General features: G+C 43.8%; 1 protein-coding gene across 1 annotated transcript; it reads right to left on the bottom strand.

Moving 5' to 3' along the window:
• Positions 1–436: 436 nt before the first annotated feature.
• On the bottom strand, positions 437–27852 carry notch3 (notch receptor 3). The gene is made up of 33 exons (XM_010730356.3): positions 27578–27852; positions 26426–26498; positions 16415–16557; positions 15977–16312; positions 15208–15330; positions 14864–15097; positions 14603–14758; positions 14314–14499; positions 13130–13243; positions 11936–12049; positions 10776–11009; positions 10514–10624; positions 10225–10417; positions 9939–10084; positions 9431–9664; positions 9158–9310; positions 8838–9066; positions 8504–8705; positions 8254–8410; positions 7978–8162; positions 7725–7857; positions 7380–7637; positions 7164–7276; positions 6510–7039; positions 6091–6417; positions 5863–6002; positions 5545–5773; positions 5372–5462; positions 5050–5218; positions 4635–4939; positions 4367–4514; positions 4160–4257; positions 437–4054 (listed from the first exon to the last, which is right to left on the bottom strand). The coding sequence occupies exons 1-33, from the start codon at positions 27636–27638 to the stop codon at positions 2552–2554; spliced, it is 7428 nt and encodes a 2475-aa protein (XP_010728658.3). The 5' UTR covers positions 27639–27852; the 3' UTR covers positions 437–2551.

The following is a 27852-nucleotide window of genomic DNA, read 5'->3' as shown; positions in this document are numbered from 1 at the left end:
TTTTGGGTTGTACCTTGTATTAGCAACTTGGAGTATAATGCAGTCCAATGCAATCTTACCACAAGCTCAAAACTGTATTTTTAAACATAAGGAGTAATATTTAACATTAACATTATATTTTATCTTGTGCAATTACTGTTTTATTTTCTGTTTTATTTTTATGGTTATGATTATGAGGACCTGAATTAATAAACATCCTCCTTTATAATATGAAACAATCACTGAACACGAGGACACAAATATGTAGTTCCCTACAGTTTTTATTATAAGTAACTTACTTTACAACTTTTAACTGTAGAAAGAAAAACTGTGGAAACGTTTTATGTACAATGATTTTGAACTACTTTTAAACAAGTATAGAAATTAATAATGATAGAAAATATCTATGACTGTTCTAATAACACAAGACCAATAAAATATCAGTCGCAGCCTCAGCTTCAAATAATGCTAAATGAAGTACATTTTATTTTTGTCCTTTTTAGTACATAACAATCATTTTAGAAACATAAGACTTCTCAAGCAAAGATCTACCCAGAACAAACATATTTACAAACAGAAGTTGGGAGGTTGAAATGTACAGAACACTTAGTGCGACCTGGTAGGGAAATTGAAAGACCAGTTATATATAAAAAATAAAAAACAAACAAAAAACAAAGTCTGAGTCTATAGTGAACAGAATAAAACAATGAATGACAGATAAACTCAGTCTATGACACAACTAGGGGCAGTGTTAGGTCACCACAAAAGTAATAGCTAGGGGTGGTGGCCTACTCATTTCTGTTCATGATGCCACAATATGAAAATGCAGTAGTTACTTTGTCATAAAATTCTACTATCATCAGTTGACTTTATGGTGAAATGCCCTCGGTACATTAAGGAGAGCAGGATGACCCCTGTCCTACACACTCAAGTCATGTGGGGAAAAAGAGTTGGTCAAACATTACACAAAGTTAGCTGGATGGCCGGGAGTGTCATCTCAGAATTTTGTAAAAAAGTTAAAGGGTGCAGCACTACATAGTAGCGTTCTTTCCTTCAGTCTCTTCTAACAATCATCTTAAGATGTAACTCCATGGCCCCTGGACTGCAAGCTACTGTAGATGCAAGGGGAACTGCCCCGCTGCATGCCATAAAACACCTCCCTGAGGAGTGACAGGGCACAAGCAGTCATAGCCCAGCAGCCACACACTCACACTGACCACAACTCCACCACACTACCAGAGAGAAGGTGAAGGTTTTGACGGGATCTAAACTGCCACAGATAGTCCAGGAATGTTTCTATTTAGTCCAGTGAGGACATGATGCAGATTAAACAAGTTAAACTTCTACCTGTCTGTCATCTGGTTGTCTGTGCTGGTTGGTGCCAAAGGGCACAGCATCCAGACTCAACAAGACAGGCAAAATGGAGGAATGTTTGCAGGGAAGAGTGATATAAAATAGCAGCTGATAGGCATAACTTAGTACATCTGACGTGATGTTAAAAAAAAGGTATCCATGGTTTTCACAAATATACAGAGTATAAAACAAATGGAACAAACAAAAAATAAACCATAAACTAAAAAAGGCAGTGAGAGGCTGATTTTACAGGCAAAATAATTCTGTTTGAAACAGTAACTGAACGGTATTAGGGCTGACAGTAGAACTGGTAAGAGTCCTGTAGAGTCAAACTACAGTTGAAATGGAAGCACTACACCTAAAACTGATTTATTTTGAAAGGTCATGAGGAGGATGCTACCAATATATCATAAATTATCACTTGTAGTTAAATGTTGTATTTGACCCACACACTTGCCCTTTGAGGCTGGTCACTTGAAGTGCTTCAGAGACACTCGTCTACATTCTTATTCATAATACTCATATAGAAAGTAATCAATTACCACAAATCAATCAGAACATATCACTACTGCTGAGCAACTCTTAATATATATTTGCTAGAACCAGTTTATCATCCTTACCGGCTGTTGTTGGTCCAAATAAATATCAGTCAAGAGAGGTGAAAGTTCCTCTTTCTGTCTGCTAACTGGTCTGAATGATGAATTATATTCTTTTCCCATCATTTGCCATACTGGCTAAATAGAAATGTAGGCCATATACAATAGAAGGGGCTGGCACATTAGGACAGAAAGAGCAGTAAAAAAAAGCATTTCAGAGAGATAAAAACAATAAATAAAAATAAATGAATTCCCTTCAACATTTTACTTTTTTCTCTTGTCTACTTTTTAAATGTTTGTTAGTTTCCAGGAGAGCATCCCTAAGTCTTTCAAATTAAAGACTTGGTTTCTTCATATACTTTTTTTATAATAAAAAACAAGTCCATCTGTGACAGAATTACTTCATTAAATTGTCTGCTGTTTTTCCAGACAACATACATTTTCCCTTTACTTTTTTTCTCTGCAAAAATCACTAGCAGACGGTCCTCGTGATAAACATAGTCAATCCAAATCCAATGAAAATCTTGGAAACAGGCTGACACATATACACACAGACAAGCACAAGAGCCAGTCCACAAATTCTATTATCCCAAGTCCCTTTTCAAGCAGGGGCCATGAGATCTTCACGCAAACACCTGCATTTTGCCATTGGCCTCTGGGATTTGAGTAATTTGGGTCTGGGCAGGGCCAGCAACTGCTGGGCTAGGTGTGGAATCTGACCAATCGGAGACGCAGTGAGGAGAGGGGCTGGACCAGGGCTCAGGAGACTCTGGGGAGGGGGTCAGGTAGGGATGCTCATTGGGCAAATGGAGGTAATGCTTGGGTGTGGCATCTAGTGCCGATGAGTAGCTGTGCTGGGAGGGAGGGGTTGGGTAATCCTCTGTGCCTGCAGTGCTGCCACTAGGCTGGGCGGGCAGAGCCTGAGTGGGCTGGGCTGCTGGTGTGGCTGCTTGTGGGGGCTGAGCAGGAGGCTTGGGCTGAGAAGGTTGCTGAGGCATCTGCTGCTGCTGGAAGAAGGATGGTGGAGGCTGAGAGGTCTGGGGTGTTGGTGGGGTGGAGGTGGCCATACGGACTATGTTTTGCTGGTTGGTGATGGTGTGGTTGATGAGTTGCTGCTGCTGCTGTTGCTGTTGCTGCTGCTGTTGCTCGGCAATGGAAGGCAGCTTAACTGGACTGATAGTGGGTGTGGAGGTAACAGGTGTGGGCTGCAGCATGGTATTGCGGTATATCTGCTGTTGGTGCATCAGCATGTTCTGCTGCTGCATGGCTGGGCTCTGGGGGTGCATGCCCGCCTGGCTACTCTGCACAAGATTCACCACCTGCTGACTACACTGGGAGGAGGGGGGCATCCGGTTGTGCCAGTCAAAGGGCACACTGACAGGACTGACCATGCCCATGTTGAGCCCCATTTGGCCTGAACTCAGCACATAGCCATGGTTGACATCTGAAGCCATGGAGACACGTCCCTGCAAGGACATTCCTCCAGCTCCCAGGTCATTGAGTTGGGCTAGAGACACTGCAAAGGGGCCTCCTCCCTCCAACATGCTACTATGTACCATTGGGGTGTTTGGGACAGACATGGAAGAATGGAAGAGGCCTGGTGACTGCATGGCCACTGGGGAAGTGGGGTTGGTAATATAGCCAGCATTGCTAGCTCCCCCGTGGGGTGAGTCCAGTGAGTCGACCGGGGACAGGGTAACAGAGCTCTCCAGTAAGGCACTCTGCATGTCCAGGGTCAGCTTCTTGTTGCGGGCCTTGACCGACTCCTTCAGACTGGTAGCATGTTGGCTTCCAAGGCTAGAACCCTTTGCCCCAGGTCGGCGGTTCTTCTTGCCCTGTGGGGTGTTCTTCAGACTAGGTAGGAAGGCAGAGGGAGGGCACATAAGAGGAGACAGAGTATGTCCCCCAGTGAGATGGTGTCCAGCCCCTCCATGGCCCTGGGGACTCCTTACTGTGTTGTACTCATCAAGAAGCTGCACAATGTCGTGGTGCATACGCTCCTGAGCAATGTCCCTCGGCAACCTGTCCATATGGTCTGTGATCTCTCTGTTTGCAAAGTGAGCCAACAGCACCCTCACAGCCTCGCAGCTGCCTTCACGGGCTGCAAGGAACAGAGGGGTCTCCTCCTGAAAAGAAAAACAGAGGCTGTGTTAGACACAACTATGTCTCCATTTTAAGCCATCAATGTGGTTGATGAGGAGTGATTAAAACAGTGTAAGTGAATGTCATACCTTGAGATCTTGCATATCTTTGTTTGCACCATTCTTCAGCAGGGCGATAGTGGCATCCACGTTGTTAACTGCAGCAGCCCAGTGCAAGGCAGATTTACCTAAAATAGACAATAAACAATGAGATTATGCACATCTGTGGTTTGCGTGAATATTATTTAAAAAACTGGAATATCTGCATCAAGACAATGAAAAATTAGACACACTTACCCAATTCATCAACTGCATTGACATCAGCATGACAAGTGATGAGTTCCTCTACCATGCCCTCTACTGCCAGTCGTGCTGCCAGGATCAGTGCGGTGGAACCATCATACATACGGGAATCAAGATCTGTAGCCCGATTTCGGATCAAAATCTAGGAGGATGGAAAATGTTGGGTTAGACATTAGAATTCATACAGTATGTGCTGAAATAAGATATAGGTTATCACTGCTATGGACAATAAGTATATAAGTATATGTTGATGTTTGTGTACCTGGAAGACACCCTGTGCATCGGCAGCCACTGCAGCATGTAGCGGCGTACGTCCTGTGTTGTCCTGAGCATTGGCATCTGCCCCGGCATCCAGCAATCTCTTGGCAGCATCGGCACGAGCATAGCGGGCAGCAAGGTGGAGTGCTGTCTCACCAGTGCGGTCTGTTTGAGCAGCAAGGGATGCACCCTGGTAGATTAGGTCAGAGATGATGTTGGCTGAACACTCCTCATTCTCCTCCTCCTCTGCTATCTCAGGCTCTAAGCCACCTCCACAGAATGACGCCAGCATCAGAGGTGTAAAACCATCTGGTAGGAGATGAAAATAGACATGGGTGAGTTTATGTCCATTCAAATTCTCAAAACAAAAGATCATTCCAAGAAAGCGATCTTAAAACTTAGATTGTCTCACTACCAACCTGGACCTCGAACATTCACATCCATGCAGTCGCTTTCAAACTCTCCTTGAGGTGGGGTGAGGGCCATGGTGGGAGGCACACGAATATCTGCAGCTGCAAGGTGATGCTGAGTCCACTGTCTGCTGTCCACTGCATCTTCGCTGTCTGAGAGCATACTTGGCTCCTCAACCTGAACTCATAGAACAAGAAAACTCCCATTACTTTCATAACATTACTAAACATAGACTGAAATGCTGTTGTGAACTGTACATATATGTTCTTGTGCTGGTGTGTATGCAAATTGATGGGCACAATTTATAATTGGAAAGAAATTGTAACTGACCTTGAGCCTTTTTGCCTCTGGGCAGTCTGAGTCCATCCACTGGTCACTGTGATCGCCAAGGAGAGATTCATCCACACTTTTTGGCATGTGTCTGTTTATAGATTAACATGTTAAACAATGAAGTGCAAGAAAACTTTACTTTCAGTGACAAGATTTGCACACAAATAACTTACTTCATTCCCAGAGCATCCTGTCCCACGGGTTCCCTGCGGTTCTTGTTGCTGCTGGGTTCCTTCTTGAGGAAGAAGCCCTCAGGGAACCAAAGGGTACTGTGTTCTCTCTTTCTACGAGCAATCAACATGCCTATCACAAGGATGATCAAAACGAAAAGAGAAGCTATCCCGACCAGAATTAGCTTGGCCCACTGAGGTATGTGGACAAATGGATCATGTGGATTTTCACCTGTAGTGAGAAGACAAAGCAGTGATCACACATTTGTGCCTCTTTAGTCTTACTAGTTAATTTTGTGTTTTTTAAGTTTTCCAACTCACCACGGGCCTGTATGATTGGGTAAGGGAAGCGCAGAATTTCTCGAGCTGACAAGGCTCCCAGGTACTCTGCAGCACTGTCAGCTGTAGGGAAACAGCCCTCAGAGCACATACGGTTGTCTATTTCCAAGTACACTTTGGAGCTGCAAGAATAACAGAGAGGCAGATATTTAGTGTCATGTACAACCTATATGAAAGACAGCTTTTATATAAACTATATGCCTGACTGACCCGATGACCTCCTGTTGAGGCTGCAGCTCCCGCTTCAGGCGTGACTCTTGGCGGGTGTACGGGCGGATCATGGCATCTCCATTGTGGTCCAGCCGAAAGCGCAGTGTAGTGTGTAGAATAGCACTTAGTTTCTGAAGGAAAGCTGTGCTTGTGCGGAGAAGCTCCTCCGGAGGCAGTAAGACAACCAAAACCAAGACACCATCAGCCAGGTTTTCTGGAACTTTCACTGCACAGTCCAAGCCATCCCATCCACACTCCTCGGTGTTGCAGCCCTGATCACACTGTCCATCAGCAAAGTGATCGATACAGTAGGTTTCATATATTGGACTGGAGATGACAAAAACAGAAGGATAAGCTCAAGTTTTCTCAAATCAGTACAGCAAAAAGGGAAATCCTGTTAACAGTAAAGGTAAACTCACTTGCAAACCTTCTCCTTGTTTTTGCATTCAAAATTGTCATATAGGCATTCAGCGTTGTTGCAGGACTCATCACACATGCTGTTGTTGAAGACACGCCAGCAGCGAGGGTCTGTACAATGAGCTCCAGGGTTCACCGCTAGAGAACAGTCACCACCGTCCCAACGACAAGGGAATGAGTTACATTCCTTGTCACAAACACTGTCATTAGCTTTCCCACGACACTCTGCTAGAGGGCATGAGGGTGCTGGTAGCTCAGTGGATCTGCTGCTCTGCTCGCATCGTTTGCCTGTCCAGCCACTGGGACACTGGCAGTGAAAGAATGGAAAGCTGGTCTCTTCAGTGCACAGACCTCCATTCCGGCAGGGCTGTGAGGAGCAACCTTCATTACTGCGGTGCTGACACTGGGGCCCACCATAACCTGGCAGGCAGGTGCAACGTGCCCCCCTTGTGGTCAGTGCACAGCTGCCTCCATTGTAGCAGGAAAGCTCCCGACAGGACATGCTTCTTTCACAATTTGGCCCAGTATAACCCTAAAGATAGACATAATTTATGCACTTAGATAGTGAAATTTAAAAACACAAACAAGAAGGCTATAATGCACAAACAACAAAATCAATTTAGATATTTATATCCTAAACATGAATATACACTTACAAGCTGACACGTGCAGGTGTATCCCATTGAAGAGCCACTGGATGCAGAACAGGCTCCTCCATTCTGACAAGGTTGAGACTCACACACACTGAATCTGCTCTGACACCTCCGACCTAAAGACAACATATTGATGGTAAAGCTCTACAAATGGAAGAGAATATTTTACACAAATAGAATTCACATTGAGAGAACAGGGTGATCCTCTAGTTGTCTTACCTGTGAAGCCAGGCTTGCAGACACATTGGTAGTCATTGGGCAGCTGGATGCAATCAAGACTGTTTGTGGGATTACAGGGGTTAGAGAGACACTCATTTATGTCTCCCTCACATCTTTCTCCTGTGAATCCAGGGGGACAATTGCAGCGGTATCCGCCCACTCTATCCACACAAGTGCCATTATTCAGGCACTTAGAAGGAGCATTGCGCAGTCTCAGGGGTGGAGCACAGTCATCTTCATTGATCTCACAGAGAACACCTTTAAAAGAAGTGGATTTTTAAATATTACTATATATTTATTGTCTTATTCATATATAGTGACATCTGTCATTGATAATAAACATACCCAGTGTGCCAGGGGGGCAGGAGCAGATATAATGTCCCACCAGATCAATGCAAGTGCCTCCATTCTGGCAAGGATGAGACTGGCACTCATTGATCTCTATTTCGCAATTCTGCCCAGTATAGCCTGGCATACACTGTAACAACATACAGAAGACAATTAAAATTACACTTCTTCACAATTGTGATGAAGCACAGTGCAAATACTGACTTGGCTGAAAGAAAAGCCCAAAATATTGACAAAGCAATAGACTCACATCACATTGGTACCCTCCCACATATCCCCTGCAGGTGGCGCCATTGCGACAAGGTTTGTTTTCACAGTGGTCCACTTGGCTTTCGCAATAGCTTCCAGTGTAGTCAGCAGGACATTTACAATAATGGGTATTCCCAGTGTTGACACAGTGACCACCATGGTGACATAGCTCATCCGTCTGGAGCCCTGATGATTTTGGAGAAATGTTTTTTTAAATTAGTCAGTAAAAACACAAATGCAGAGTTCAAATCTCATCATGTAAACAACATAAAAATACCTCTCTGGCGAGCAGCTGTTTCACAGGAGACCCTAGAGATGTCACAATAACGTCCAGACCAGCCGTTAGTACATTCACAGACAAAGGAAGCATCCTTCTGGCGACAGCGTCCTCCATTTTGGCAGGGAGATGAGCGTCTGCACCACTCAACTGGAGTCTTGTGAGGCAAAGGCAGATGAAAAAATGTATTAATCTAAAAACATAAATGGTATAATGACACAGTCAAGAGTGTTTGTGAGTGAGTGTGTACCTGGCAGCGGTTGCCAGTGTAGCCCTTTGGGCAGGAGCAACGGAAGGACTCCAGGGCATCTTGACAGATGCCTCCATTGAGGCAGGGCTGGGAGTCACACTCATTGACCTCATACTGGCAATGGGAGCCAGTGAAGCCTGGGCGGCACGTACAGGAATAGCCATTGATTTTATCTGTGCATGTTCCTCCATTAAAGCAAGAGCTGTTGACAGGACACAAAATGTTGGAATTTTAATGTCACATTCAGTAGTTCTATCCATGGGTGGATGAACAAATTGAGTAAAACATGAGATATCTCCATGACTGAAACATACACACACACGCACACACACACCTTTCTGTACAATCAGGTATGTTGGTTTCGCAGTGGATACCGGTAAAGCCAGGCCTACAGGTGCAGGTGTAGGAGTTAACATAGTCTGTGCATGAGCCTCCATTTTTGCAGGGGGAACTCTGGCATTCATTGATCTCTAAAGCACAGCGGGGCCCAGTAAAGCCTGGCAGGCAGCTGCAATGGAAGGAGTTCACACTATCGGTGCAGGAACCTCCACTTAGGCACGGATCTGATGACACAAAATAAGAGGACAACTTTACAGGTATTGTGTTTAAACAACAACGGGCAATTTAGCATGTTAACTTTATGTGACAACTCACTAGGAGAACAGTCATTGATGTCTGTTTCACAGGTCAGCCCGGTATATCCAGCTCTGCAGGAGCAAAGGAAGCCTCCAAGCGTGTTCTTGCAGGTCCCACGGTTCTTGCAGGGGTTTGAAATGCATTCATTCACATCGATGTTACACAACTGGCCTGAAGAATACAAAAGAAGGGTATAGTTCAGTTTAACTCAAGATTAGTGTTTATAAATTAAGGCTTTATGAAATTTTTCCCACAACAGTTGAGCAGGAGATGATAAAAATATGTGCTAACCTTGCCACCCTGGCTGGCAGTTACATTGATAGCCCAAGTAGTCTGGTGTGTGAGTGCAGATGGCATTATTGGCACAAGGGTTAGGGGAACAAGGTGTGAGGACCTCAGCACAAGTGGGTCCACTGTAGGGAAGTTCACACACACAGGTGAAACTTGCCACACCATCCACACAAGTACCCTTGTTCAGACAGGGACTGGATGCACACTCGTTGATGTTCACTTGGCAGAGGTTACCTGTTGGAAGGGCAGAGAAGACATTAGTGAATGAGCTGTATGTTTATAATACACCACTAGGGGGAGGTAGACCATTGTCACTGAGGAGAAAGAAAATGGTGGAAGACATGGTAGGAATATTTTAGACTAAAAGAAGTCATAAAGGAAGATACTCAATTGTGACCTCAATTACTGCAGGTGCTGCATATGTGTTTTGTTCTCTTTGTACTATAATTTTGTTGATGTTGATTGGTTCAGTGGTTTACTGTGTTGTACTACTGAGTCACCCTCTCACCTCGAAAGCCTTGGCGGCACTTGCAGGTGAAGCCATTGAGCTGGTCGATACATGTGCCAGCATTCTGGCATGGACTTGGCAAACAGTCATTCCTGTCCAAGTCACAGTTCTTCCCCACCCATCCAGGCTCACAGTCACAGCGGTAACTGGAAATACAGAAGTACAGTCAATAATAATGTACAAGTTGAAACAACAAGCTTGCAAGGTTTTCATGCCAAGTTTCTCCTTGTTATGACATAGCATGTGAGTCACTTTAAACTGTGACAAAGGCTGCAACAGTTCATACCCGTTGATGTCATCCCTGCATGAGCCATGGACACATGGGCTGCTGCCACACTCGTCCACCTGGGAGTAACAGTAAGGGGGCTTAAAGCCCTCAGGGCACTGGCAGTGAAATCCATTCTCTTCATCCACACATGTCCCCCCATTCCTACAGGGGCTTGATGCACACTCATCTATCTCCACATTACACTTGGGACCTGGCAGGAGACATGATCAACGTGTGTTTGTCAACATTTCCAATGAGGACTGATTTTTAGCGCAAAACTGTGTTTTTTATTTTTAGAAGGCCTTACCAGTGAATCCAGGTTTGCAAACACAGTCATAGCGATTAATGCCATCTTTACAGATGCCATAGTCACATGGGTTACTGGCACAATCATCAAAGTTTATCTCGCAGTTTGTGCCTGTGGTGATGAAGAAGTGTTACTTTAGAATTCTAGAAATTTAACAGCAACAGACATCTGACAATACATCAGGATTTGTTCTTCAGTTTAAGTAAATTACATTTTTGAATTATTAATATCTAACTATGTGTTTATGGACTTTTCCTCTTACCCGAGGTTCCATGTTGGCATTGGCAGATGTACTTATTGACCAGGTCCACACATTTGCCTCCGTTCTGACAGGGGTTGCTGTGGCACTCATTGAGCTGGTTCTCACAACGATAGCCTGTGTATCCTGCATCACAGTTACAGGTGTAGCTGGCAATGCCATCTATGCAAGTACCATGGTGGCATGGATCAGGCTGACAGTTATTGATGTTACTCTCACAGAGCGTTCCTTCATAACCTAAAGAGTGAAAACAGCAAAAAGAGAAATTGATGTTATTTGATGCAGTAAAGCATTAATCTCTTTGTATTTTCCTTTGTACTTTTCATTTGTTATTTCATTGAATTTGTCTCTCATGTTTTCTTTATAAAGGTTTCTACAGTTTGGGGTTCTGATCACTGTGGTTTCCATGTCGACAGTGTCTGTGTTAGGCAAGTTAGTGTTAGTTTTTGTGGTATGTGTGGAGTGCAGTGCTGAGTTGGGCAAAGCAGTAAAGAAGGGCCCTACACAGGCCTCCTAGGCCTGCCTTTGTTCTCAGTGGCGGAGGGAACAATGGACTGCACCACGTCAAACAGGGCCACTTCACTCAACAGAAGGGGCCCACAAACACAAGGAATACCAAGCAGCTGGCCACTGAAACAATGAAGGAGGCTTCTCCATAGGCATAGGTCCAAATAAACATGTTAAATATCAATGTATACCCACAATACACACAGCATATACATGCAGTCTTAGGGACAAGACTAACTACAGCTCACTGTATCTGGCCTTGTTTTCAAACATGGACATGACTGAATGTGAAGGAATGAAAGTTAAGAGGCAGCATAAGGTGGTGTTGGGGGTGGGGGGTGATGAACAGATGTCGGGGTGATGACCAAGGCTCCTTTCTTGGCAACTGCTGGTCCTCAGTGACCCCATGATCCAGAGAGCCGATGAGGGAAAGAGTGGGATTAGGGGCCTCAAGTCAGTCTGCTTGGCCAGCAGACATCCAGAAAAATAACTGACCCCCCAAAACACTGAACACTTAACAAAGACTAAACACAGCCCAATATGTGGTTAAGCCTCGCCTGCTCTTCTGCCTGGGAAGACATCTTGAGACTGTATAACAGTTCCATCCATCCATCCAATTCCATCCATTCACAACTATTAGGTACAGAAGCCCTTACCTTCTGCACAGCGGCACTCGAAACCATTGGGACGGTCGTTGCATTTTGCTCCATTCTGGCATGGTGTGCTGGCGCACTCATCTATGTCGATCTGACACATGGTGCCAGTAAACCCTGGGACATGCAAACACAGAGGTGAAGGGTCAGAAAGAAGGTCCAGTAGAAGGGTCCATGCTCAGGTCAGAGGGCAGTTCTGTCTCTTCTCTCAAGGGCAAAGGTCTTTGGGTAGGTTAGTGATGTCTAGCTAAGATTGGGTTGGAGAGTCTGGAGAGTTTCTTGACTAGTTAAGGACATGTCATCTGTGCACTTGGACTAAATCTAAGATCACCACTACAAAATTCACTAAAAAAGCCTGTGGCCTTGATAATGTTTGTGAAGGGTGATTTACAATGTAGTTCATTCAAGATAGATCTGAAAATAAATTGATAATTTTATCAGGTAGCTTGGAATCTCTGGGTAGAAAAATGGAACTTAATGCAGCTCCAGTTCACTACAGGATGCATGTATGTAAAAACAGCACCTACTACTACTCCTACTACTGCTGCTGCTACTACTACTAATAATAATAAAATCTACTGTCTTGAAATGCTTGAGAAACTGAGCAGGCTTGAAATCAGTGGGCACAGTGCCCAGACAGGGGTGAATTGGTGCATTGGTAGCACACTGCTCAGTTGATTAACAGTGTCAAGATGGTCTGTGTTGGTGCCTGGGCTGTAAGGGGGGGATTTAGAGGAGACGGTGGGATTGTTTTCTCCCCCCCACCCACCCCCGCATCAGCTCCACTGGCTCAATAGCTAGATGGGGGGTGGAGGGGGGACGTCTGTCCCAGATGTAAATTGCGGACCTGGAAAAGAATCTCATTAGCAGGACTGCTGTTCCCCACCACCACCAGGGCAGGATGAGGGAGACTGCTGTCCCTTCCACATTCCACAGAGGAGGAAGGCGGGGGTCACAATAGTGTCTTTGTTCAGGCAAGAGGAGAGGATAGGCAGGCTTTTGGGCCTGTCTTTTTATGAGTGGTGGCTCTGAACACCAGCAGACAGAAGTAGCACGGCTGACCCTCCCTCCTCTGGTTCTGGGGACATTTAAACTTTGGCTGTCTGTTCTTTCTGCTGCTGTCAGTGAGTTGGACTTGAACAGGAATAGGAATTAACACAGAGAAAAGAAATAAAGGTCAGCCAAAAAAAGTCTTACCTGGCTGGCAGGTGCATGTGAAGCCATTGACCATGTCCCGGCAGATGCCATCATTCACACATGGGTTACTCTCACAGTCATCTACGTCAATCTCACAGTAAGTCCCCATGTAGCCTGAAGGACAGAAGTTCAAAATAAATTAAAGCACATTCACTATGTTTAGTTTTTATGTACAAGTATGTCCGTTCAAGTCAGCATGGCATCTGTGTGACTGTGTGTGCTCTTTGCAATGAGAAAAGGATCCGTGGGAAACTTCTGTCATGGGAGGCCTCAGAGTTTTTGACACTGCTCACTGCTGAACCACAGGATGGAATAAAGGATCCCTAGAGCATCCTCAGTGTTCCCACTCTACTGACCTGAAATCACCACACCCTACTGTCCATAGAGCATTACCCCTCCCTGGGTCAGTGCCCCATTCACCAGATGCATGTTATACATTCTGCATTAGCAAACTATGAAGGACTCCTTCATTGAGGTGAAACAGAGTGTGGATCAGAGTGCTGCCCCTGGGGAGAGGCTAGCGTGGAATCAGAAATAATCACCAGCTCCACATGAGCTTTGCCAGGGTGGCTGATGATGAGGAGGGTGAAGAGGAAGGGTCTGTCTCTGGAAATGAAGGGGGAGGGGGAGAGGCTCTGGGAAAAGGCCTCTTTCCCTCTGTGTGTGTATGAGGGGTGCAAAGTGGAGCACAGAGGGGCCCTATTGTTCCGCTCCATTCCCACCACTCTACCACTCATTAGTATTCACAGCACACTCCTCCCCCTAACTGCTGGCCCTCTCTCACATCCAGTCCTATAGACCCGACTCCCAGCTCTAATTTGTATAGTTCCCAAAACCCCAGGATGCATGTAGGACTGTGCGTGAGAGTTTCACTGTTTTTTTGTCATTGAATGTCCAAACCATCACTTAGTCCAAACTAATACCCTGTCTGGCCTGTACAGTCCACTGAGAGCAGAGAAGTGCCTCCATACCCCCAATGTCAATGGGAATGTATTACATAACAGTCTACACTGGCAGTCAGTATGGCAGCAATGTAGATAATGCTACTTTAGGTCAAGTTTAAATAATAATAGTTATACCATTCTACTTTTGGTTTTGGGGTGTCCTATGTTAATGACATCAATCTGAACTGAGATGTTCTGTATTGTTTTACTGCTGAAATATAACAGAATAGGTCTGAATACCTGGCATGCAGATGCAGGTGAACTCTCCAATGCGGTCCAGGCAAGTGGCATCATTCTGGCAGGGCATGGATAGGCATTCATTAATGTCAATCTCACAACGTGGGCCAGCATATCCCCGACCGCACTGACACTGGAAGGAGCCCTCTGTGTTCACACATTTGCCAAAATGCTCACACGGGTTGGCACCTGTGGGTAGAAAGCTGGCAATCAGTATATGAAACACACTCAAAGAAAAAGAAAGTGGGCCATATAAACATAAGACCCCAGCACTGACAAAAAGCAGACTTACCAATTGAACACTCATCCATGTCTTGGTTGCAGGCACCTCCTACAAAGCCAGCAGGACAGGTGCAAATTGCACGACCATTAAGCGGGTTGGTGTCACACACTGCGCCCTCATTGCAGGGGTTACTCACACATGCATCATCAAGGTGGCACAGCAAACCTGTGGGGAAAGCACAGAAAAAAACAAGTGGCAGTTATTAATTGGCAGTTATAAATTAGCAGCCAGGACTAAAAGAGGCACAGTGGCCCTTTGTTAAACACATACCTGTCTTTCCAACTGGGCACTCGCAGAAGAATGATGCTACACGGTCATGGCAGGTAGCACCATTGAAACAAACAGCTATGGCGCAGTCATCAATGTTCTCACTGCAGTCATCTCCAGTCCAACCATTGACGCAAACACAGGTATGACCACCAATGGTGTTGAAGCAAGTACCCCCATTATGGCAGGCGTTTGGTTGCATGAGACACTCGTTGACATCCTCTGCGCAGTATTGCCCTATTGTGGGTAGGTAACATATTTGTTCTCACCTTAATATATGTGTGTGGCTATATATATATATGAATGTATTTATTTCAAATATTATATAAATATAGAACCAACTGTACCTGTCCACTCTGGGGGACACTGGCAATTGTAGGTGTTGACTCCGTCCACACATATTCCTCCATTCATACACTTATGACCTGGACAGTCATCTACATTATTCTCACAGTTGTGTCCCTCAAACCCTGAGACAGATGGAGAGAGAAGAAAGTTAGGATACACAGATATAGTAACCTACACAGACTGAGAGTTTATTAAACACTGAGAGGTCCCTGTCGCAGACACTAATCATTTCTACTCATAACCTTGAGTCATTTTTCCCACACGAGAGGACGTGTACGGCAAAGTGGGCAGTAAAAAGGTTCAGAAGGTGTCTGATTGTTTACATCTTCTCATGATGGTTCCCATACGATGCCAGCAAAAGCCATGACTTCTGCCTGGCTCAGAGGCCTGCACTCCCTGCGGTGTTTGCTTGTTTTATAATCTCTCACAGTTTCAATGACTTCCTCTCTGGCAAGAGACATTTCCTGTCAGCTCCCCAGTGGGAATACAGTAGGTCCATAAAGTGAATTCCTTGTGTTGTGAAAAAAACAGAGTGGAGTAGAGTGACGATAGGCTGCCTCTTCAACTCTCCCACAATCCCATCTCCCATCAGTGGCTATTAATAGCACACAGGAAGCTGTCCTGGGAGAGAGGAGTAAATCCCAGCAACAGCTACGTCATCAAGCTGGGAAAATCTGTATTCCTGTAACACTGTGCTAAGGGCCTGGGAAAACAGCTACACACTGACTCTTAATTTGTTTGTATGTGTGTTCTGTTAAGCTATTTTACCTGGTAGGCAAGCACACTCGTAGGAATGGTCACTGGTCTGTCGACATGTCCCCCCATTAAGGCACTGAGATGGGGCACAGGGAACAGTGGACACCTCACATGTGCGCCCACTGTATCCAGGGTGGCACTGACAGCGGAAGGACCCATGGGTGTTCATGCAGAGGCCACCATTAAGGCACACGCCAGGCTTGCGGCACTCGTCAATGTCATTGCGACAGTTCTTTCCCTGGAAGCCAGGTGGGCATGAACAGTTGTAGTGGTTATTCCAATTGGCACATCGGGCCCCGTTGGCACAAGGACTTGTGGCACAGGCATCAATGAGGGAGCAGTCTTGGCCTGGAGATTAAGTAGTGAATTGTATTCAGTTAAAGTGGAAACTTTCAGTTTCACTTCTAACATGTGATCTTTTCAAATGGAGACAAATTGTGATGGATGTACCTCTGAACCCTCTCTGACACACACAGGTGTACTGTGGGATGCCATTGACCACCTGACTCTTGCAAGCTGCTCCGTTCAGACATGGCGATCGATGACAGGGATCCAGGTGCTGACAGAGAGGACCAATGAATCCAGGACGACATCTGGAAAAACAAATTGACACACACATTCACACGTTAGGATGTCTTTGTACTGCAAAACAAGCTGACAAGCTACGGTATTAAAGACAGTGCTGTGACAATCCAACTCCAGTATAGCCCAGTTCTCATCATATTCTGGGTTTGGCAATCAGGGCTCAATAAAATCTTGGCAAGGTCTGCTGCTTGACTCATACCTTGGCATGAGCAATTCTTCTGGGTCCTAAAATGAATTTGTATTAGCATAGCTTACCCCACAACCACAAATCATGCAATGCAGTACATTGTTCATGGCATAGGACACACAAACGCTCAAACAAATTGACAAAATGAGGATGGAGACAGACCATCACTCTGTCTTATAGGCTTCACAAGACACACTCTGTTATTTCCAGATGGAAAGCCTCAGTTTCCCCATGTCAGCTAACATTCCTCCACTGTTACGGTTTTTCCGCACCTCAGCTCTTGTTTCTGTTCTCATATATGAAAAAGAACACACCCAGAAACAGCGGTGTGGAAACTTAACAATTGCCAAAAAATACTGACATGAGAAAAAGGAGGACAACACACAGCACACATGAAATGAACAGAAGAAGCAGCAGTACTATTTGCATGGAACAACACATCCTCCTCCCAGTGACTGTATAGACAAAGTGTTTCAGCCATTTTTCAGTTGTCCATTTCATGTGCATCTGATGGGACAGATACTGTGTCCCTATTTTAATCAATGCAACTGACTACACAGGCCACATTTCAATTTCCCATTTCGGCGTATTTTCTGTTTCAAGTCGGTTTTCTTTGTTTTATACATGTAACTACAGTAATTGTATATGGTGCTCCGAGAACTGCCAAAATATGGGTGACCTACACTCAACCCTGTGACTAAACATACTCTGTATAGTCACAGTTAAACTGCTGCCGTTGCTCTACTCCACAGACATTGCGTAAGCCTAACCTATACCTGCTCCACTAGGAAGGAGAGATAAACATATGAAGAGGGCTTCATATTGCAGAGGTCCTATTGGAGTGCAGATAAAGTTTGGGCTTACTAAGGAGTCCAGTATGAACTGGTAACTCTAAACCTATAGTGCCCCAGGCTGGATACAAGCCCACTCTTCAAACAGCCTGTTTGATGCTATTGACAGGGCAGTGACGGCTGAGTGTTAGCCCGCCCTTAGGCTCTATCTTCTCTTTCATTGGAGAAGAACCCCTGGGCAGGATCAACAGTGGGTTTTTATCTATTCCTCTTACCACTACACTGGTGTTAGTTCATCTTGGTTTTGTATGTGCTTTTTTGACTCCCCTCTATGACTGAAATGACAAATGATTCTTGCCTCATAAGACTTTCCCAAACACTAAGGCACTAAGATTTAGTCTGGAAGTTAATATGAAGCTGCACTAATTGTGATGTTGAAACACAGTTATTACAGCTACTCTTACACCTCCTACAGCCACCCCCCACCCCCGCGAACACCAGCTTGGCTTTACCCTTAGCAGCCCCCTCCTCTCACGCGCTGAGAGGTCAGATGTCAGAGGTCCCCTGTCTAATTGTGATGATAATGTCACTCAGGCTGGAGGGAGTTGGGTGGGGCTGCTCTGCAGGCGAGAATGTCTTTAAAAGGTACAACTGGTAGGGAGAGCAACTAAGAGGAAGAGAGAGTGGTCTCGTCCAGAAAGAATGTCATGTCATATTTCCTGTAATCCCTCGTCCCTTGCTCTGAAAACACAGCACTCTATCCGAATGCACAATCCCTGTTACCCTAGCAACCTCACAGACGAACAAGCAAGCCTGACACCCAGCCAATCACCCATCCCCACCCCCCACCCATGGTCCCCATGGCTATTTGTCATGGCTTGGCTGGGTTTATTTAGAGGCAAATTAACTATGTCTGGAATCTAGGGTGTCACTAAAAAATGAAACACAAATGTGGAACAAAGACAGCTTTGATAGGGCCGAATAAATAAAGTTGATCATAGAAAAATACTACACAGATTGAAAATCAAATTCTTCTGGAGCCACAATGTGGGCATTTGACTGAGATGAAACCAAGGAATGAAGAACAGGATGTTCTTCCCCACTGAGACACTATGGACCTTTTTGTATTTGTGTTAAAGCTATAAGAATGAGTTTACTGGTGTTTATGTGTGTGTTATCATACATGTCTGCATGCGTGTTTGTGTGTGTATGTAAGAATGACGATAATAGTTATGCCTGATAAATTATTTGTCCTCTCTTACAAATGCACACTGAACTTAGCAGCCAAAACACACATTCTTTTGTCTAGATCTGAGTCATTGCCAACATGTTACTCCCATAACACACAAATCAGAGTGCTATCGGAGCACAGACTGTGAGAGACATGCAACTTTGTCCTGGTGCACTTGAGAGCTCCCTTATCAGGCTCTTTACAACCTCGTGGATTCCACGGCCTCTGGGAAAAGCGGGACAAGGAACTGTGCCTTCGCCTGGGCCCAGCCTTATTTGAAAAGGATGTGAACGGCAGGTGCAGGCTTCTGTTGTGCAATGGGCCCCTGAGTCATATTTAGTGAGTGGCGACTTCTGACCTTTGAGGAAGAGAGTTCAGCAGATGAGGAGGAGGTCTCTGAGTACAGCGGAGGGATGGCAAGAGCGGCTAATCTCTCCGTGTCAACACATATGAGGACTTCTGCCAGCTGCAGCACCAGCACCATGCATCTGTCCACATCTGTCAGTGCACCTCTGGGTGTCTGGTGTCTACCTCTCCTGCCAGACTTTAAGCCAAAACAACTGTAATATTTTCCTCATGGGACGAGCCCACACACACACACACACACACACACACACACACACACACACAGGCCGTAAAACACCGATCAAGAAATGTAGTCATCCTTCACAAACACATGCATTAATAATTCCACTTAACACATTTTCAAGATTGTTACACAAAGGCACCACTGCAACAAGGCAAACACATGCAACAATCACTACACACCCAAACACAATGAAAAGAAACTTACAACCAGCTTCAGCCTCTGAAGAAAAGGTAGTATTGTGAAACCAAAGAGATCCACAGAACAGTTTATAAAAGAAAGAAAGTGATAGCAATGATCAAACATTTAACAAAGAATAGTTTAAAGAACAAATAAAACATTTTTAATATTTCAGCTGTTCTAAGTTGTTCTGCATTCGGTATGAGGACCTTCTGACTAAAACAGTTTGATTAATGCTTTGAGTTCTGTCACCTATACTCGTGTAACACAATGCTAGTTTTCCTGCTTTCTGGGTCACTGCAGGGTAACCTGAGCTCATCCTCTCCTATACAATAGCAGCTACTCTGCCAGAGGTCAAAGGGTGGCTCACCTGTGAACAAAGAGGCTGTAATCTCTGACACGGTTCATACACATAGTCATGCTCCACAAAGCAGTGTGGCAAGCAAGTACAAAGGAGTCCTCCTATCTCAGAGGGCATTTCCGAATGTGAGGAAGAGCAACAACAGAACTACAGTCTAGCAAGAAATATGAATCTTTTTGAAAACTTTGTCTCTTTCTCTCAATGACCCCCCCCCCTACAGCAAGCAAGCAGGAACCAGCTCTACTCCTTTATGTGAGTCCATACTGACACCACACTGCCAACAGGAGCCCATCCATACCCCCCCACTCTCCCTCCCCAGCCTCTTCTGCTCTGCTCTCCTCAGCTTGGTTCTCCCTTTCTCAGCGAAGAGCCAGATTGGGGGTTGGGGCAGTGTTTTGTGGCCCAAATAAAAGAGCTAAAGTAGTCAGAACTCCTTTGTATGAAAGTGTTGGGGGGAGCAGTGACCCAAACAGCTAGTCTTTCAGGCCTGGGCTTACACGGACCAACAGGCCTGGGCTGTAGCCTGGCAACAGTAACCCATGGTGAGAGAGAGCTGGAGTGAGAAAAAGGGGTGTTGGGAGACAGGGTTTCGTAAGGACAGTTGGGCCACTTCAGAGAACTGATCCTCTACATATGGAGGCAGCACTAAGCGCCATGCGCGACCAATTCAGTCTAGTAATTAAGTATGATCATGTCTACAAGGATGCATGTTTCACAGTTTAAAGTGCAAAGTTTGTTTCAACAATTGTGCTTATACACACAATGGAGGTATTGAAATCTCCAGAGGAAGGTTTCCAGAGCACCCCTAGAGAATGAATATTAAACATGTGAATATAAGGACACTTAACTTTCTTTTTGGAAAAAGCAGTAATACATCTGACCAAAAAACTAGAGGGGCCGTTATCCTTCCTTCCTTCGCAGCTTTGACAGCTCCTAAACACTCAGCCTTTTATGTATAAGAAGGTAAATCTAGAACCTATTGAGCTCTTCACATATCATCTGCATTAACAACAAACAACTAAAAATATGGTTTTCTTAATACGTGCTCACTAATACTGCTATGAAAAGCCTGAAACTCATAGTTTTTACACATTTAGTTCATACACTATCTGAACAAATTTGCCTCAAGTGTCAACAGATTTCTGCAAAGAATACTCCCTGACATTTTTCAAATAGCACCGCATTTGCCCATAACCACACTGCATGAATCCCAGGGTCGAGGTCTTTCAAAGCATTCTCCACTGAACTCAACCACAAAAAACCCCACCCAACCACCTAAACTGAACCAGATTTCGTAAAACTTTGAAACTGTACTTTTAAAAAGACCCCATCCCCAACATGGACAATCAATTACAATGCTTTGTTCAATGTTTGGTTTCAAGATAGCCATAACAATACAAACATAATGTGGCAAAAATATCTAAGTCATTCAAATGGCATGTATTGTAATTAATTTGCTGCACAATTCATGTAGATTAAATAGAACTACAAAAAGTGAAAAGCTAAGGAGAGTACTAGGAAAACAACTATCTATCTATTTTTATTATCTACTGCTGTCACCCGAAGAACTACTAGAGATGTTAAAGAAGGACAGTCAGTCATACTGAATGAAAAGTAAAATAAGTCCAAAAACCTCTGATGAATCTTAAATTAGGAAAAGGTAAATATTGGCAAATGCTGTTTTGTTGTCTGTGGAAAGTCTGCTTAGTGGAAAAGCAAATGTCTTTTCCTGAATTATTTAATGATCGACCCATCCCTTCCTCTTCTGAAGGAGAGGGAGAGACTAGGGAAATTTTGCTGGCGGGCCTCAGTTATTTCAATCAAGCCTGCCTAAATATTTCTTCAGAAGAAAAAATAGCCAGGAGATGAGATTTTAGAGGTAGGCTTATCCCTACATAAGCATGTGGTTCAGACATACATCGACTCCTAAAAGAATAATAATACACCAGTCAACTGGACTAGTTTTCAGGATGTGTGTGACGTGCGAGTGAGCACATAACTTTTAATTTTTACAGTTCCAAGCAATAAAGGATACAATGCTAACATAATGCCACCATGTGCTAAGAAGGAGGGATTAAATAAAATGAGGTATGTTGAGGAGCATGAAGACCAGAGTACACTGAATAAGCTGCTTAAGCTTCTCTGATAAGACAGGATGTGTGTAGCAGAGAGGTCAGAAGGCTCCACTTCCTGTGACAGGGCCTGGGAACCACAGCTCCCAGTCTCCAGCCATGATCAAAAAAGTGGAAGAGACAACAAACCAAAATCTTCCTCCCAATGATGGTGTAACCTCTTGGTCAGATAGTGCTCATCTCCTCATGGATATGGCCACTGTCCTATTAGGTCATGAAACTAGCTTTCCTGAATAACGACAATGGCTCCATCTGCCTGTCAGGACAACATGAGTGATATGGGCTATATGTAGCCTCACAAAATTGCAAAGTAACTAATTGCAAATCAAACAAGTCATTCGAAACATCCCATTCGAGACAAGGCTGACAGTATTGTTAAAGACATTCCTAAAGGGGCTACCAGGGTGAATGGATGGGAGGTATGGACAATAACCTGAAAGCACCAGAGGGACAGGAGGAATCTTACTAAGCATTCCTTTCTAATCCACCGTAAAGATGCCAAAGAAAACACTAGCCCTGAGGTGCTCTGAACTAAGCTAACAATATAATCTGTCTCTTTGCTAGGGTCTTTCAGTAAATATGTGCCTTGGCATGTTTCCACTTCTAAGTGAATTGTATTCCAAAAAAATGTATTGTTCATCTTGTTTTAAGTAAATCAATTGTAGGTGCTGCATTTCCCATTTGGAAAAGCTGTAACCTTCCTAGAGAAATCTTTTATTAAAAAAAGGAGAAATAGTATGTATCATGTCTTTTCAAATACATGAACAGTTCCTGCTCTTGCTTGTGTTCTTTAGAAAGGTGAAATAAAGTAGTAAGATACAAACTTTTTACTAGGGAAACAACACTCTACACTCTTTGCAGTCTGTTCCCTCTCAAAGTCAAAGATGTCCTCTTTTGTCATGTTATAAGAGGCTGGGAGTAGCCACGGGGTCACAACATCATAACACACTCACAATTTATATGCTAACTCTGATTCTGAGGGCAAGGGCAACGCATTTATAATGTAATAGAGAACCACTGTATCCATCCATGGGCCTCACACAGCGGCGAAGCCCATTTATTTCCATTTTCAGTTCAGAGAGGAAAGAGTTGAACGTAATCTGTGACCTGCCACTGTGTTGGGATACAGAGGATGAGCTGCCGGAGCTGGGACAACACAGGGAGAAAAAAAAAAGGACCGTCTTGCCACTGAACTGTGAGAGAGGCAACATGTGCTAGAGGGACTGAGAGCTACCGGCTTCATTCCTCCACGAGCTTGTCTCTCACAGTATGGGGGCGGTTGACTGCTCAATGGCAGCACCTGGCCCTATGCTTCCCCTTTGTCAAGATCTGACTTCACTGGATTACCATCACAACATCCACCAGCTGTCCTCTACGCAGTCCCCCCTGCCCCCAACTCCCTCCCCCTTCCCAGCCTCCTTCTACCCATTCCCTACCCCCAGTCTGCTCCCTCCAGCTGGATCCTCTCTGAATGACACCCTCTCAATCTGCCTAATTATCTCTCCTCTGGCCATGCCACTGTGGTCACACATTCTCCTCGCAGGGTGGAGCTGAGGGGCCAAAGGCTCTTTAACTGGACTTCCTTACTTCTCACGTAGAAGGCCATACACTCTGTGACACTATATACCCTTCACTGTCAAGTTCAAAATTCTGGGCCACAAAAAACTGAGGTCAGAGATAACAATGTGTAAGAAAATTTAGGTAAAACCTCACATTACAAGGTGGGTTTGTATTTTGAATCTATGCCATGTCAATCAGTGTTGCTTAAAACTTGGTTGCAGAAATGGTGTTCCTGAGCAACTTTATCTCTGGAGCAGACATGCAGAACTCTAAAATGTCACCTAAATTCTTTGCTTATCTGCAGCTCTTAAACAAACCAAACCAAACTGGTCAAACAGGGAAGGCTATGCCGATTCCGATGCTTCCATGTCAATGGGAATCATCTTTATCAAACTCATTTTTTTACGTTCCTTGATTAAACGACCTCTCACATAAACTCATATTATGATATGGATTTTTTTAGCTCAACACAAGTTAGCTCATATCATACTGCTGGTGATTGGTAAATATACCCTATCCACACAAGATCCTGACCTATACGTGTAGTAAAACTATCTCAATTTTCTTGGGATAACTTTAGGAATTGTAATGCAACCACTCGTTCTACATCATGTTCAACCATCTGACTAGCAATTGCAGTCAATATCATTTGCTTGGGAGTGTGGTCATGGAACCAGGGTCACTGAAACAAGTAAAATTGGTATCAGAGTGTTTGTTCACTTGAACAGTTTACTGAGGATTACTAATGTGATCCCCTATCAGCAACTCTGGCCTGCAATCTTTACTAAGTCCCAAGAGGAGAAAGTCTCAGCACATTTAGAGACACATTAAGAAACCAACAAGATAGAGAACAATGAGAGAACTTTGAGATTTCTTGCATTATAAAGCTATAGTGTGGTATCAGCTGTGTTTGCCAGCAAGACAGGGGATACACTGGTATCTGGGACAGCAACAATGGAAAGCAGCCATACACATAGTATTGCTGACACTTGAGAAGCTACTTTCCATAAGAAAAATTAAATAACAGTGGTTGGGCAACTAGGAACAGATGAACGTGGTCTCTACACAGTATAATGTGTGGAGTTCTGTGGGACAGTGGTGATTTCAAACAAGGTTGTTGTCTGCTGGTTCTCCGAATTCCTTTCAAATGCCAAAACATGTATCTGTATCTGCATTTTGTTTCTGTCTTTCTACTCTGTATTGGCCTCACTTTGCTGTGGCCTTTCTTCTCTCCCTCTCTATGGCCTGTTCTGATGGTGCTGGGTTACAGGCAGGTATCTGGTAGAAGAAAGGATCTTTTCTGTTGTTTTGGATCTCCTGTTTCTGTAGGCTCCCAGGGGAAGGGGTGGGGTGGCTCCACCACTCACCTCTGTCTACGACTGGTCTGACCACTCTCATGTGGCCACGCTTCGCTCCATTGCTCTGCCCTACTATGGGACTCTTTCGACACTGTGTGGCATTTGATGTCCCATTCCATTAGAAATCATTTCCCTTTGCACTGTGAGTGCTTCTTTTTCTTGGCGCTAAACCAGTATACTTACATATGCCCAACTCCTACACTCCTAACACATGTACAGAACAAAAGACTAAAAGAACACGAAAGAAGAATGAATTGTGTCCCTGTGATGAGATGACATTAAAAATAAGTACTGAGAGTTTTCATTATTAGCAGGAAGTGCTATTTTTGTGTGGTGTTAAAAATAATGAATTTGCTCTGAATATTATGTTAGATGTGCTGAAAAAAAGATCTGGCTGCATAGCATTATACATTTACTCACTTAATGACACTCATCCATCTTGGCTCCAGCTAATGATTAAAAAAATGTGGGTGGTAGTTACTTGCTCCTGCAGTCAAGTTATACATTGGCTAGTGTGCACTGGCTACCACTGGTTGAATAATCTCTTTACAAAATTAAGTTAATACTTTTATGTTTAAAAGAACATATAAATGAAACAAATATGTTCCTTATTATTGACTTACAAAAACTGCATTCATCGTGTTGAATCAACTTTGAACTCTGCACTGTTGTAAACTGCAATAAAATAATAAATGTTTCTGTCTTCTGTTTTGGAGGGAAGCAGCTGGCAACCAAGGAGCTTTTTGTTCTATCAGTGACTATATCTCCTCCATCTGAAACACTCAGGCATGTTTCCTCAGCTAAAGGTTTTTAAAAGGACAAACCCACGGGCAAGACACTGTAGGCTATTTAACTATTGTAATAGGGTTCCACACCAACCCCCCTCACCAATTTGAAAAACAAAAGCCTTATCACTGTCAAAAGATGTGAGCTCAAAAATGCCCAAAGCAGGCAGGAAACAAAGACAATTAATCAAAAAGTTTAGAGCCTTGAAGTCCTATTGCTAATAAAAAAGTGTACATTAAAGAAAAATATGACACTTGGAAATAACAATGGAAAAACAGAAAATGAAAACTTGACTCATGTTAGGTGCAGCACAATGTTGTGATTTATATCTGACAAAGCTCCCTAACAGGTGCAAAGGATGAGTGTGGCAGCCCAACATGTTCAGGCTTGCTGATGCTCATCTGTGTAGGCCTAATCAATGTGGTATCTTTCACTACTTTAATGTGAATGCAAACTTAATAGCCAATAAGATATAAAGAGGGCAGATTCACTTCAGGCTGAATATCAGATTAGAAATGAGATCGTCCCCCTAATCTCTGAATAACCAACTGACAAATAATCATTTTACACACAATGCAGACATGTTTGGTTCGGTTTCCTTTCAAAAGGTGTATTTATGAATTGAGGCAGACCCAGATTAGAGGCAGAAAGGAAGCTTTGGCCCAGGTCTCATCCTGGTACATTTGTACATATGTTCCACTTACATGCATCGAGATGGTGAATCTAAGCATGTCCCTCCATTTTCACACGGTCTGTATTTATCCACGCAACGGAACCCTGTGGAAAATAAAGAAATTAGTTAGAGAACCACTCAAATGTCAATTTACTTTATTCCAATTTAACCTTAAGAGGAACAAAACTACAAATGGTGTCTTGTTGAAATAGCCTGAGTAGAAATTTTTTATTTTTATTTTTATAAACTCTAACAGCTGAAAATAAAAATAAATGCTTTAAACTCAATGATACAGATTTCAGGCATGTCTTTCTGGACTCCAGGCCCTTTGCTACTTGAGGCATCTTGCAGACACACCCGCATGTTTGCTGTTTACTTCCCAAAAGCAGATAAACATTTGTGTTTTCGTGATAGAGATACAGACTAATACATAATGGAACTGTTTCCTCTTGGAAACAAGTTTGTCTTTAGAGACGTACTTTATCATATCTTGCTCATTGTCTTTGCTCAACCGCTTTCAGGGAAAAGATATTCAGTTGTTTAAAAGGTCTTTGTTCAGAGAGGGAGGGGGGAACCTCGGCTCATCACTCCCTGCTTTTGCTTAAACAAATGTTCACCACACACAACACAATGTAGGAAACATTTATATTAAACATCATGGCACAAGCCAACGCTCCTCTGGCAAACTTTTGATGACTGATGAAGTTATAGGAGCTACTTCTACACTCCGGTTTTATGAACTCGATGGAGCAGCTGCGCTCATAGTGCCATCAGACCTCTCCAACAAAAGAAGACCAAACACTGCACAGATCACATGTAAAAAAATATCTAATTTCCCATACAGCATTGCGAGATTTATTAACAGACTGTGTGTTATATTTTGACACGTGATGTGTGTCTTTGGTATCACTGAGCTATCTGTTGCTTTTCATAGGGCTTCGGAAAACTTTGGAGATTATCCGTTAAGTTGTGTGACTCAAACTACTAGTCTAATAAACTGAAAAAATATATATAAGAAACAAATAAAAAGTTCCTTTTTTTTGCACATATCCATGCTCATTCAACGATGGTCCCACTTTTATTTGAAACCGTTCGGTGGATGTTCTCTTCAGACATGTCCAGTCGTATCATTACACCTGTACGCCACTGATATTAATCGTTAAAGTCAATGAATTAGACTTACCTTCACAAATATGCATAAACAATAAAAACGACAAAATAATCCATGGAATATTCCCTTCCATTTCGGTGGAAAATTTTCCAACGTTTCAAGTTGGGCTTTTAGTAGAAATACATCCTTTATTAAGTTCACATAAAAATTAAGGCTCCAAAATCGGTGGGGATTTTCTCCTAAAGTCACCAGGAAAGCGTAGCGTTACGTCCCAGTATTATCCTCTGCAGCTCGGCCACGGCTGCTGTGATTCTCGGTTAACCTCCTGAAACTTTTGAAAAACTTTT

This window comes from Larimichthys crocea, chromosome XII (genome assembly GCF_000972845.2).
Source record: "Larimichthys crocea isolate SSNF chromosome XII, L_crocea_2.0, whole genome shotgun sequence".
Classification (NCBI taxonomy): domain Eukaryota; kingdom Metazoa; phylum Chordata; class Actinopteri; family Sciaenidae; genus Larimichthys; species Larimichthys crocea.
This window is presented reverse-complemented; position numbering and strand designations above follow the sequence as displayed.

Coding starts and splice junctions, on each gene's coding strand:
- notch3 (XM_010730356.3), bottom strand. CDS start 27,638: ATGGAAGGGAATATTCCATGGATTATTTTGTCGTTTTTATTGTTTATG. Junction 16,313..16,414: donor GTGTCAGAGAGGGTTCAGAG/GTACATCCATCA, acceptor CTTAATCTCCAG/GCCAAGACTGCTCCCTCATT. Junction 8,411..8,503: donor ACACTGGCAACCGCTGCCAG/GTACACACTCAC, acceptor TTGCCTCACAAG/ACTCCAGTTGAGTGGTGCAG.